The sequence below is a fragment of the Saccostrea cucullata genome, unplaced genomic scaffold (assembly GCF_032062105.1).
Source record: "Saccostrea cucullata isolate Sc308-1 unplaced genomic scaffold, CSIRO_AGI_Scuc_v1 ctg444, whole genome shotgun sequence".
Taxonomy (NCBI): domain Eukaryota; kingdom Metazoa; phylum Mollusca; class Bivalvia; order Ostreida; family Ostreidae; genus Saccostrea; species Saccostrea cuccullata.
Genome location: NW_026930720.1, coordinates 59,339 through 73,283, shown reverse-complemented (window position 1 = coordinate 73,283; position 13,945 = coordinate 59,339). Strand labels below are relative to the sequence as shown.

Genomic DNA, 13,945 nt, shown 5'->3' with positions numbered 1-13,945 from the left:
TAGGTCTAAATTTGAAACCCTTCACCGGCATACGGTGACGTCTCCATATGAGTGAAAAATTCTCAAGAGGGACGTTAAACAATATACAATCAATCAATCATCTTTTATTTGGTTGTTCCTTAGTAATGAATACAACCCCAATTCCATTTTCTTGGCAGAAATAATTTTGAAACAGTTTTCAGCTCTGTGTAGTAAACAGTGTGTGTACTTCTAAATTTTATTTGCGAAAAAACAGTAAAAAAAAAACATTTTCCAGTCATTAAAATTTCTTTAATAGACCGTTTGACTGTGAAAAAAAAATATACATTTCTGTTGATAAATTGTAAATCTCATTACTTAACATTCTTTTTAAAAATTAAAATAGAACTGTTTTATTTTAAAGTCGTTTTATTTTCATTTCTGTGGTCTTCAGTGAGTAGTGATATCCATGCCAAGTCCTCCAGTTGATCCCGTCAGCGTATGACACGTGGTTTCCTCTTAGGTACATCCCGTTCAGATTGGAATAATGGCAATGGTTATACCACCAACCACCTTTAAATGTTTGCGCACAGTGACCTGACGTGTCATGGTCCTTTGTGTAGAATCGTGCTCCATTATGATGATTCATCAACGAGTCACCTATGAAATTTTTCAACGATAATGTTGTACTTTATATATAAAATATAGATGTAGTAAAGGAACAAAATGTCAAGTTTTTTTTTTTCATAGATTTCTCAACACTTAGGCTTTCTGAGCTGGAAGTTTAATTGAATAATCTTATCTCAATTTCTCCACTTGTCTTTGCCTTTTTGTTCACATTACTCATTCTCAACTACCTTTATAGAGATAATTTCATCAACAATTGCACAAAACATTCAAAGGCAAAGCACGGAAATGAGTAATTTAAAAATCTTCTCAGCAACCACTAGGAGAGTCTTTTGCTTGGCGCAGTGGAAAGAGCTCCTGCTTTAGAGAACAGAGTAAAGAGTTCTTCCTTTAATATTGAGTTCGAATCGCAGTCTGGGACGCGAAAACAGTTCCTTTAAATAAGACTGTAAAAACCGCGGTCCCACTGGCACGAAAAAGATCCTTCACTGCTCACTGGTCCTGAGTGCCGAGTATAGAACAACATGTGTAGCTCTCCAAATGCAAAGGGTGGTGTCTCTATATGAATGAAAATTCTCGAGAAGGGCGTTAAACAACAAGTTAAAAAAGAAAACTATCTGAAAGCCATTTTTATATCTAATAATAATCCCTAGATGACTTCTGTTTTTATGACTTTTTTTTTGAAGAATTTATAGCATGTGTAGTTTATATTGTTAAACAATTGCATCTGTATATTACTCAGTTTTCCACTTATCGTCTCTTACACATCTGTAATTTTATTTTTTCATGCGATTACAGTGCTTAATATTTTAAACATGAAATATAAAAGTTGAAGTGCAGTAATTTTGTCAATTTTCAACTTTAAAAATCACCCATAAAGTATTAATTCGGAAACGCTTTCCATTTTACCTGCAGTCCCTTCGTAGTCTCCAACATGAAGATTATATCCATGGGCTTCATCACCGATGGAAAATCTTCTGTACAGAGCATATTTTTTTTCATTATTAAAATCAGACATCTCTATCCGCAGTTCATAATATCCTTGGTTAACAACTTTATGAATATTGTGGTTTCCTGAAAAAGGGGTGCATTTTCAAAATGAATTTTTAATTATGAAAGGTTTTACTTTTTTAAGTTAAGGCAAATCATTTTTACAATTTGTGCAAGAAGCTAGAAATGAGGGCTTTATTTTGAAGGGAAAATATGATTATTCATAATTTCTTCTCCTTAATTAGTACTTAAAAGCGAAAAGTTTATTCATTCTCATTCATTTAAAAGAAAAAATGTTACCTTTACTGTAGAGACACTTTTAATTAAAAAAGCACTAATTACATACCCAGCCAATATTCCCCTGACTTGTTACCAAAACCGTCCTTGTAGTCCTCCCAATTCCGGAAAAAGTCAATCGTCCCATCCATCCGTCGCTGTATTACCTTTAATATTGCAGATTAATATGTGTACGATAGGTTATCAAAAAGTTCGTGGTTTAGCGCCATAAAATTAAAACTGTTTAAGGTACATCAACGAATAGGAGAAAAATAGCATATTTTTTCTATATATTGAATAAACCACAAATCATAAGTTTAATTTTTTTTAAAAATAGTTTTGTGAGCAGTGGTTTGTCCAGACAGCGGAACATGGAAAACGATTTTTTTTACCCGAGTATAACTGAGAAAACTGTATTGATTTGAGCATTCGTCGTTAAAATCCCGTTATGTCGACAAAATATATTAAGAATATTTGGCAGTTTTTGTCATGGCTTTACTGATAAAATGGACAAATCAATCATCAATACAATCAATAATGAGATTCAATGGATGACGGATGATGGAAAGGAAGAGCAAATGCACTTGCGTAATGGATGTGGCTAAATGAAGTCAGTGCATTTAAGTGAGAGTTATCTTTCCTGGTCTTTATATCTCTATTTGTCTCCATAACGGGACTTAACTCATATTGAGTTAAGTCGGATTATTTCAAGCATGCATCTTCGCTTACCAAGGGTTTTCGGTCCGCATTGCTCCCCATTAACCCTTGGTCGATATGCACTGTAAACGCTGATATGCCGGTCACACATAGCGCCATCTGTAAATTTGTCAGAAAGAACGATAATTCTGGTTGAAAGCAAACAGCCAACAGCCAATGAAATGATAGCTTTTATGTATGTTTCGGTAGAAAATCATACACAATATGGCGATCTCCATTGAAACAACATTTGGAATACAAAAATTACATGCTTTTCAACATAAAACGATATATGTTTTAAAAGACAGACGTGGCGTGTTCATAGGAACGAAACGGGTTTACACTATGCGTTAGAATTTCATCAAAAATTTCTCAAAAGTTCAAAGCCGTAAATTGTAAACAGTTTTTTCATTGGTCCACGGTCGTCTACAACTCTCCAATGAAAATTGACCGGCGTTTTACAGTGCATACGGCCAAGGGTTTATGGGGAGCGGTGCGGACCGAAAACCCTTGGCTAGGGAAGATGCAAGTATGTGATAAGACACAATAGTTCAGTAAAATGTGCAAATTGTTAATGACGTTAAAACGGGGGGGGGGGGGGTAATTTCATTTCAAACATTCTATAACGTTTTTCCCTTGAAAACAAAAACTGGTATAGAGGTAGGGAACGTTTGAAATGGCCGCAAGGAAAAACAACGCATCCAGTGTACTTGTTGTTAAATGCCAAAAGAGGTGTTAATAAATGAGATATGCACACTTAAGTCAATTTGTACTCCAGATGCGAAAAGTCAATTACTTAAAAAAATGTTTATCATGAGTGTTAGATATTGAACTCCATCAAGCTAAACTTGCTTGAATAAACAGGAAAGGATCTTTTCCTGTGTATAGATCCATTTTCAATATTATTTATATTAAAAGCAGCTGATTATAACACTGTAAAGTCATATAAACAACACAGGTTAAATCCTTATCCAGCTCTAAAAAAACACATCATGATGAGTGAATGCGATAGAGGGAGTGGACAAAGAAAAATAATGACGCTGTTGGACGTAATGAAACTAAACAGCAACAGTGATCATATGATGTCGTTTTTATTTCATAATAACTTGGCAAATTACAAATGTATCAAGCTTAAATTTTGAATATTTCTTAAAACATTTCTTAACTTTTATTCTTTTATGTTCCTGATAAAACTTGGAAGCATATACCCAGATATTTCATAGTACAAATTTTATTGCCTCAGTCCACCTTCAAAACACCTTGTATATTTATCACACACAATTTCGATGCCATAAAAATATATAATTTTCATAAATCAAACAACATAGTAAAAAGAGAGACTGAATATCTTTTCTTTGTGTGAAAAACGTACCAGCAGTGCTAAATACATAGTAGATACCCAATATAGACTATTTGAAAAAAGTAGGGAATATTCAATTTACAAGAAGAATACAATCATATTATGAGGTCAGGAAGGAAACAAATACATGTAGCAGAAAAACATAACGGAAACATTTGTCAAAAGATTCCTGTGTACATACAGTCAGAAAAGGACAAAATATCAAGAAATAGGGTCGCCAACAACACGGGGTAACGAAGCAAACCAACCAACATTGTGAAACAGTCAGTAGCGGGTTTCAGTTGGCCAGACAAGCTGGGATGCACCGGCCAGTGCTATCCTCTTCCTGATGTCAGCAGTTTCCCCTCCATCCTTGGTACATTGGCACCAAGGTATGTGAAGCTGTCCACCTCGTCGGCTGCACTGTTTCCTGCTGTCAGGCTGCTTTCACTCTTGCTATTTATCTTCAACACTGCACTTCTTGGCATACAGCTTCAACCCAACTTTGTGGAGTTTTCTTCCACTTTTGAATTCTTAGACTGAAGATGGTCCATTGCTGATGGCAATAGGGCAATGTCGTCTGCAAAGTCGAGGTCTTCAAGCATAGTGGTGAAGTCCCATCTTATTCCTGTTCTCTTTCCTCTGACAGTATGTTGCATCAGCCAGTTTATCGCCAGAGGAACGAGAAGCCTGACATGCAGCATCCTTGTTTGACACCAGTCATCACAGGAAAAGGGTCTGTGGTTCCGCTGTTATCAATCACACGGCACTGAAAATTGTCGTATAGGGCTTTGACCATCATAACCCGATTTCTGAGTATTCCATATTTCTTCATGATGAACCAAAGGCTCCATGTTTCTTCATGATGACCCAAAGGCTGTCCTTGTGCACTGAGTCAAAAGCTTTCTCAAAGTCCACAAAATGGATGTATAGTGTAGCATTCCACTCGTAGACTTGCTCTAAGATGTTCCTAAGGATTAAGATCTGATTGACAGTCCCTCTCCCTTTCCTGAACCCTGATTGCTCTTTCCTCAGTTTGTAGTCAACTCCAGCCTGCACTCTGTTAGTGATGATCCTGCTGAGTGTTTTGCTGGCTAAGGCCGGCAATGTGACTCCCCTCTAGTTGCTAAACTCCTGTAAGTTGCCCCTCTTGGGAATTTTACATATTAGGCCGCTGGTCCATTCTTTGGGCACCTATTCCTCCTTCAAAATCTTGTCAGAGGTGTGCTTCAATTCCTGACTGATCTTATCAAGGTCTGCCTTTAAAATTTCTGCAGTTATTTGATCTGCTCCAGGGGCCTTCCCATTCTGAAGTGTCTTCAGTGCAGTGCTTATTTCCTGCGTGGTAGATGGATATACTGAGATATCTAGCTCTTCTCCCTCATCATGTTCATTTTGTGGTGGTGACTCTAGAGTGTCTCTGTTGAGTACTTCCTCAAAATATTCCCTCCATCTGGCAAGCCTCGCTTCTTTGTTTTTCAGCAGCTCTCCATCTTTGTTCTTCACCGCTGCTGTTTGTTTATTACTTTTTCTTGTCAGCTGATTCACTGTGCTGTTAAGTTCCTTCTGCCTCCCATTCTTGGCTGGTTACTGTGTTCGTTCAGCTTTTTCGGCCATCCATCTCTTTTCATCCTGTCTTGCACTTTTCTTGACTGCTTTGTCTTTTTCCTTATAGTTTTTCTTCATCCTTGTCTTGACTCGTGCTGATTTTGTGCTCTCTGTGATTCGTGTGTTTGGGTGAGGAATTTTTTTGGAAAATGATTCTTCATTAAGAAACCATACAACATGCTTTCGTTTGGCTTTGTATATGTGAACATTTAGATAATAAACTACAGTATTCCCTACTTTTTGAATATTATAATTTTTGTTGGTTATGTGCAGGTACAGGTGGTCATAATGACAATTCTTGAATGTAATTATATGTGATAATTAAATAATTTGTGTAACTTGTACAATATTTCACTTTTTTTTTAATTTGAGCACAATAGATGTAGTGTGAATTAATATTGACTTGCATTTGTTTTTAAAAAAATGTACTTGATTTCCATCAAACAAGATTTTTTTTGTGTTAATATTATATTTCAAACGTAAATTTTTTTTTTATTTAAACAAATTCGACTTAAAATAATTTGATACATTAAAGAAATTTTCTCATTTACATATACAGAGAATACAATATATACTTTATTTTAGCACATATTTTTGTGTTTGTGTTGGGGGAGGGTATCCGAGTTTTCTTAGATGTGGTTCTACAAAGTTTTATTTTGTCCCAACAAGATGGGCGGAGTTTACTGGAATTTTTGAAAACCTACACTTTTAATAAAAAGAATCAATCCTATCTATGGTACAATGAAACAAAATTAAGATATTCGAGGACATACACGTATCAAAACCTTACCAAATCTAGAATTGTATGTTTCTATTCTTTGAAAAATCTTCTACTTATCTCTCTTAATGCTATATTTTTCATTTTAAAGAACAAAAATATTTTAAACAACTAGAGCAAAGCTCGTGAGTAGGTCTTCCGTCCTGTTTGACCGGAAGTAGCTTTCATTTTTAACAAAAATGAGAAATAACGCCCAAAAATGCTTTGAATCCTCTTAAGCTATTTTAACTAATACAAAAATAAGCCATTTTTTGCTACTTCCGGTTTGACCGGAAGTGACTACGACGCACGGAAAATAAATTTTAAAGCTCCCAGAGACATATCTTATCCAAAAACTTGTCAAAAACGGCAAAAATATGCGTTTCCGAAATACTTCCGGTTTGGCCGGAAGTGATGACGCTGGACGTATTTTGACGACTCCATTAGATTATGCTTGACATTTTCAACAACTTTGCTTCTTTGATGTGTAACAAATTCTCAATACTTTTTGAGATATTTGGAAAAAAAAAAAACTTTTGGTCCCTCTGGATACCTTAATTTAGGGATCAGCCCTTTTTCCGACATATCATTTGAAAGATCTTCTAATTCTGCACAAATCATGTCTATATATTTTAACAAAATATTTTTAGTTTAGAAAATAAAAAGCAAGATATTAGTAATTTTTAGTTTTTTTAAGCGTTCTAACTTTTGACCCCTATATAGCGCCATTTTGAATAGAGAAATCGGAAAACAAAACCGATGTGCACAACTTCAATCCTTCTATTATCTAAAATCAGTAGAATTTCTGCTCCAGCTTTAGCTGTCTCTGAGCCTTTGTCTGGAAACGATAGCCTATAAATTTTCGTTTAAAGGGCAATAACTCAAAACCGGAAGTGACTTTTTGAAATTTTCGTCAGCATTCTGATAGAGTTACTAAACGTCTATAACCTCTGAACATTTGAGCGTAATCCGTTAAGAAATGAGTGAGGTATGAGGCCTCAAAGTTGCGATCTAGGAAGCAGAAGAAAAAAAAGGAATAATAATCTTTACCAACAGAATCAGTAGATATTTATGTCCAACTCTGGAACTACACGAATATGTTTGCAAATTGTAATGTTATTAATTATAATGGCCTTGTTGTTTCTGAAATATAAAGAACAACAACCACTTTGGCTCATTAAGGTTGCAAATGCAGTATTTATCATTTTGAGTGTTGTTGATCACGTCTCTTTTAATCATTACGTAATCATGACGTCATAAAATGCGTAATTTTCTTCATATATTGTAAATGTCTTTGAAAATATCCTAAAATTGAAGTCTTTTTTTTCAATATTTGATATAGTGCACAACCTCTGATCCAAAATAATCAAACACATAATGAAAGATCTGTTTCTGAAGATCAAAAAACATGTTTTATTTTTTTTTTATCGTCGGCTATGCTCATATTTCAATTGTTTGCTGAAGGTAGTCAAATACGCATGTTTTCTGCAAATTTCAAGAACATTATATTGCATTTTCTCATAGCCTGTTCTCCAATATCTGTATTCTCTAAAAGAAATTTTATTATAGGAAATGCAAACACTAAGTCTCTACTTTATTTTGATATGTGACATGGAAAGAGAATGATAGTTAATTTATTGATATACGTACAGGGCCATTTTATGCATAAACTGAACCTAGCTTTTCCTAAAAGTTTTTCTTTTTTTTGACTCTACTTTATAACAACAGAAGTTTGTGACTTATACAAAGTTGAATCTGCATTACCTTCGGATGATTGTACAGAATATAAAATAGTTTTTATGGCTCTGCAGTTTTGTGATTATGTCCTTATTTATCTTTCTACATCAAAAAGAGCAAAGTTTGTAGTATTTCGGAAGACTATAAAAATGGAAAGGTATACAAATATATACGTTGCAAACAACGACGACAGTAGCTACATGTACACTGTATTACAGTCAAAAGACAGTCAAACAGATATTGGACAGAAAAGCTCAGTTGAACCTATAGCTTAAATGAGATAAAACTTACGACCCTTAAAATATGAAAAAGTCTTATACTAGCCATGAACCAAATCAAATATAGAAATATAAAGTTAACAGACCGTCCAACCACCACCATCTGTGTGTTGGTCACAGAAGACCTCCAGTTGACCCCCTCCTTGCGGATAGATCGTGTAAACCTTGCTCTTAGTGTAACCCTCCTGTAATACATCTTGGCAGTCTGTTTGATTTTCTACGTCAAAATTTAGAAAAAAAGAGTTAAGGAAATTAATGTCTGTTTTGGGTGATCGATTTATATATCAGTTGGAAACCCGATAACTGTATACATTAAGTTTTATTGTCGAGAGTTTTTGTTTTGAAAGATTTGATCATATGAGAATTTTACACGGGAACAATAAAATACAATGCATTTATATAAGATAAAAGTCTGCAGAAAAATTACCGATTCATAAGTCATTGTCGTTTGTTTGTTGTAAAATGTTGTAGAGTTGGGGTAGTGATATTTTCTTGAGGAATAATCAGAGTTTTCCTGGGATTATATGAGTGTATTTGATTTTTCTGAATATATGAAATTATAAAGGATCTATATCAGATCGTTATATTTTGGGCATCAGAGAGGCATACACTGTACATTGCACATGTATCTCTTTTAATAAATTTAAATTCCATGATAAAACCATGGCATTTCCTGAAACATTCCTTTAATGAATTAATTGGTTCAATCGTCTACTTAACCTACTTATTTTTTATCTGTCTCTGATGAACTACATATATACGATGACACTTTTAAATGCAAAGTCGAAAGAAACATTCAACATTTCCTCAGGTCCGTCCAATGATTAAGCAACCCAAAAAATGTGCAATACTTGTCGATCCAAGCGGTCAGTGAGAAAGATGTATTTCAGAGATTGTTACAGACTGTACGTGTTAATAAAATATTTGCTAACATCCATTGTTTTACTAATTGACATAGTGAATCTATGATTTAAAAATGGAAAGTAAGCAAACCAAGCCATCAAACTACACTACACCACCATTTTTCTTGTTTCCTGAATTTTTTAATATGTAATTGTGAATGCATAATTATATCAAAATAAAAAAAAAACATGTCTGTCTGATTTAATTCTAACTTAAAGCATGTGATGAAATATAAAAAAAAACAGTTAGCATATGTCACAGTTTACAAACTAGTTCTAACTATAAACATAAAATATATCAGTACCTCTCGCACAATTATCATTATTTTCTCTTTTAAGATAAGAAATATTAACAGATTTTGAATGGAATGTATGGAGAACTAACGCATGAGCATTAAAAAACACAGCTGTTAATGTTTAATTCATCTAAATTAAACTAGAAAAAATCTTAAATGGTTTACATGTCTGTCTGATTTAATTCTAACTTAAAGCATGTGATGAAATATAAAAAAAAACAGTTAAATATGTCACAGTTTACAAGAGAGAGAGAGAGAGTATAGTTTAACTACTAAACACTATATATTTACATAGTTACATGTTGAATTGGAAATTTATATAAACACTTCTAACTATAAACATAAAATATATCAGTACCTCTCGCACAATTATTTATCATCAATTTTCTCTTTTAAGATAATCAAATATTAACAGATTTTGAATGGAATGTATAAAATAATTAAATAATTAGAACTAACGCATGAGCATTAAAAAACACAGCTGTTAATGTTTAATTCATCTAAATTAAACTAGAAAAAATCTTAAATGGTTTGCATTTTCTGCTTAAAATTTAAACTTTTTTCTAAATTCGAACTTAACTCGTTCCTAAAATTTTGCCAGATGAGGCAACATTTAGGATTTTACAACAATTTACGATGAATTTACTAAAATGGACATGAAGTTTACATCAAAATTGAGAAAATTTCTTAAAACACAATATATATGCAAGACAAGTCTGACGTTAGTAGTTTTTTTTCCGCAAGACACATAAATGGAAGCAAATATTGAAAAAAAAAATGCAAGAAAAAAATAGAACTAGAATAAAGTTTCTTCGAGGATTATTTTTATAAAATCGGATTTCATTGCATAGGTTTTACCGATTGTTAATGACATTTCGAAAACAGCAAATACTGTACAATCAACAGAAAATGGTTCTCGAATTTGATGTCAATAAAATGAAGTACGCCATATATTGCATCGATTCAAAATATTACTTAAACCTGTTGGATAGAATATATAGCTGATGTGTTTTCAATTAGAACAATGCTTGAAAGGAATGAATGCTACGCATTTGTCTTTTATAAAGAACAAAAAGCCAGTACTTACTGAATTATTTAGTATTTTCAGAAAGACTGCAGTAATATTCCTTTCTCTGATGTAAATACTAATCAATATCTTTTGTCTTTTCAACAGCGTTTATTTTATATTCTTGTACAAAAAACAATATTTTGTGGGACCTATAAACTATAATATAACGGGATAGGCAACTCCTTCATCCCCATGTTTATTAACCCAAATCTTCATGCACAACACTATAATTTTTTTTCAAACTACGTTTATTCTAAGTAAACAGAATGTTTTCTGATTATTATCATTTATTCCTTTTATGTATTGGAATTGATTTACAGTAAATTTTAAACATAAATTATAATATAATTTACTTATAAAGAAAACAAACATCGAAGTCCATGATTTCTCGGATAAACGACCGATCATGGGCGTGTGGGGATTTTGAATAAAACAAAAGTACTACTGAAATAGGGTGTATAATCCATGTTAAAAAAAAACAAATCTTGAGTGACTTTTTGATAGATAAGGGAATATTCATAATATCTACACAGGTAAGTTTCAAAGGGACATAGACAAGGTTTCAGCTAAAATTTTTCAAATACTATTTTCCACTTTTTTTGGTTTACAAATACTTAAGAGCTCCCATACGTTATTATACAAACAACGCATGTATCATGGTTTTGTTTACATAGGATAAATAAACTAAAAAATGATTGTTTTCAATTCAGATTTTAAATTCGATTAGAGAGTTTCTAGTGATTTGCTGTATCTCCGTTTGATATGAACAGAGTAATTTCTAACCATTCAAACAAAAGAATACTGTAAGAATTAACGATACTCAGCTCAATTTTTGTTGAGAATTCAGTTGTCTAAAGTGTCAAGAATCCTTGATTTTATTTTTTTTTATTGAAATAAGCATGATAAGAATTAAAAAATATGGTGAAGTAATATGTTATCAAACAAAGTATTATATATATTGTATTTTGATAAGTTTGATACTAACTGTGGCAATAAATGTTGACTTCACTCCATAAACCGTTCCTCATACATTTAACGACATCGTCTCCTGTTTTGTTATAACCTTCAACACATTTAATCACGTGGCTGCTGCCGAAATCAACAGATTTTTCAGATTCAAATGGTTTGATGTTGTGTGCAAGACGTAACTGTAGAGGATGGCAGTCTGAAATAAGAAATATATTTAACTATATCATGTATGTAAGTATGTTAGCGCGTAGACTAAAAATGTTTAAAAAGAACTCAAGTACGAAGGTTGACCCAGAAAAACGAAATATTTTTAACATCTTTTTGTTTCTCTAAACCTGTTATGTTAAGAATTAAAAAAAAAAAAAACACTAATTCTATTTTTTGGAATTCATAAAAAATAATAAAATATCTTTTAAAATCTTGTTTTCTATTAGGTTTACGAATAAAAAACAGCTGTCGACGAAACATTGATGACATCAAAATAAAAATCGTGGTGTTTGTAAATCCGTGAGGAATCGTGACTCTAACAAAATCATTTGAATTTAAATGTCTTTTAGATCCTAAATCTCAAGTACATCTAAAATATAAGGGCCTCCAAAAGAACACAAAATTATTTTTTTAAAGATTTCCCAATCCCTATCATAAGCCTAACTGCTTGCATTGTTAATCAGCGGTTGCGACATTTGACGCTCAGATCCTGAAGCTTTGGTTTTTAGTCATTTCTGTTGGTTCTCCAAACGCCTCTTTTATCCGATAATCAGACATACTATCCTAGAATCCCTTTAATAAGGTATAAATCTGTGTCCGAGACTCATTTAATTCGTTCCATTGTTAAGAGTCATGTACATATTTATTGCTCAACATGAAACTGCTAGAAAATTTGCAGCTCTGCATTATTGCCTTATGTTACATTTTTTAAAGTATCTAATCTAATTGATTTTTGGCCTATTGTTGTCGCTTACTGACTTTGTTTTACATATGAGTAGTAAAGATTTTTTATCAAGGTGAATTTTTAACATCATATTTCATTCCGCCAAAATATGGCTGAAATATTGCCGACATTGCGTTAAACAAAATACAACCATTCAATCATCATAGCCTGGCAATCATTTTAATTTCACTGGCAAACCTATTTCTAAAACTCAAAACATTGCTGTGCATTGACAACCATTATTTGAAATCCTTTAATACTTTAATAAATAGTTATTAATAGCATTACTCGTATAACATAACAACTTTTCTTTCAAAATAACGAAACTTTCACTTCACTTCCAAACAAAGTGGCAATAAATTCAAACACAGACCGACCTCCATAACATCAGAGGAGGGTTCAGGTGCCATGAAGGAGTGTGCATCCCCTGGCAATGAGTCATACCTGCTGTGTGCTCCGTGTCATGATAGGGACATATCGGGAAAATCGATCGTCAATTCAGTGTAAAAAAGGCTTACAATTAGTGTGAAAATCGCAGACATCATTTGACTCAGTGATAAATTTTGTTTTCTAAAAAGTCATTTATCTTTAATATTAAAGGAATACATACGAGCCACTTCACATTTATAGGAATTGAACGATCCTCTTTTACACTTTTCATTCACTTCACAATTTGAATTTTGACAAGGTCCAGTTAGTTCCTATTAAAAAATCAAAAACAAATATATGAAATTTCTTTAGAATTTATGTTTATTTAAATATGTGTGTTTGAAGTAAAACTCCTGAAAAATTCAAAATGAAAGCGCAAAATTATAAGATAAAGGGAAAGATTGGTTTTCCGATTGCCTCTTAGTAAAGATACATACCAGAGACATTTTTTTAATCTCCTACACAGAAGAGCTAAAATGATGTTTATAAATATTTCTGTCAATGCACATTTAATTTAGAAATTTTAATTGTGAAATATGTTAAAAATACATTCTTGAAAATGTCCCAAGAAACTTTGATGTAAGAAAACCTCAAACATTCCTTAAACTATATGAAAATGTAGTGAGCTGTAAAGTTGCATTTTCGCACTTTCCTTCAGTTATTTGGCCTGACCAAACATTATGCTGTTAAACTTAACAAATATCGCATATGTATTTGAATTATGTGTTATTTATTCTTGATGCTTAATCCAAACAAGATTACGTGACATTCAAGTTTTTTTTTCCAATCCGATAAAATTGTTTTCATTTTGTTCAGAAACATTATTTGGACACTCACCAAAGGCCATGTTTCCCTTCGACTAAATATCCACCCCTCCTGGTCTGTGAGATTTAAATTTAAACTTTTGTCACTATCGTAGTTCAGTTCACAAAATATAGCTGCCCGCTTATAGTTGAATGACCAACATCCTGGGCGGGTAAGGCATTCCTCTACACAATCAAGAACACTGACCCGTGCTATGGTTGTGAGTAGTTTCCCAATAAGTCGTTTACCCCACTTTAGATTATCGTAACCGTTTTTTAG

The 13,945-nt window shown here is 32.9% G+C and overlaps 1 protein-coding gene across 1 annotated transcript; it reads right to left on the bottom strand.

Moving 5' to 3' along the window:
- Positions 1–358: 358 nt before the first annotated feature.
- LOC134229839 (ficolin-1-A-like) lies at positions 359–13,709 on the bottom strand. Its single transcript, XM_062711629.1, has 6 exons — positions 13,700–13,709; positions 11,519–11,698; positions 8,353–8,483; positions 1,922–2,018; positions 1,495–1,659; positions 359–618 (listed from the first exon to the last, which is right to left on the bottom strand). The coding sequence occupies exons 1-6, from the start codon at positions 13,707–13,709 to the stop codon at positions 377–379; spliced, it is 825 nt and encodes a 274-aa protein (XP_062567613.1). The 3' UTR covers positions 359–376.
- Between the last annotated feature and the right edge of the window lie 236 nt (positions 13,710–13,945).

Coding starts and splice junctions, on each gene's coding strand:
- LOC134229839 (XM_062711629.1), bottom strand. Junction 2,019..8,352: donor CAGATGGTGGTGGTTGGACG/GTCTGTTAACTT, acceptor GCAATATTAAAG/GTAATACAGCGACGGATGGA. Junction 1,660..1,921: donor GTCAGGGGAATATTGGCTGG/GTATGTAATTAG, acceptor CCCCTTTTTCAG/GAAACCACAATATTCATAAA.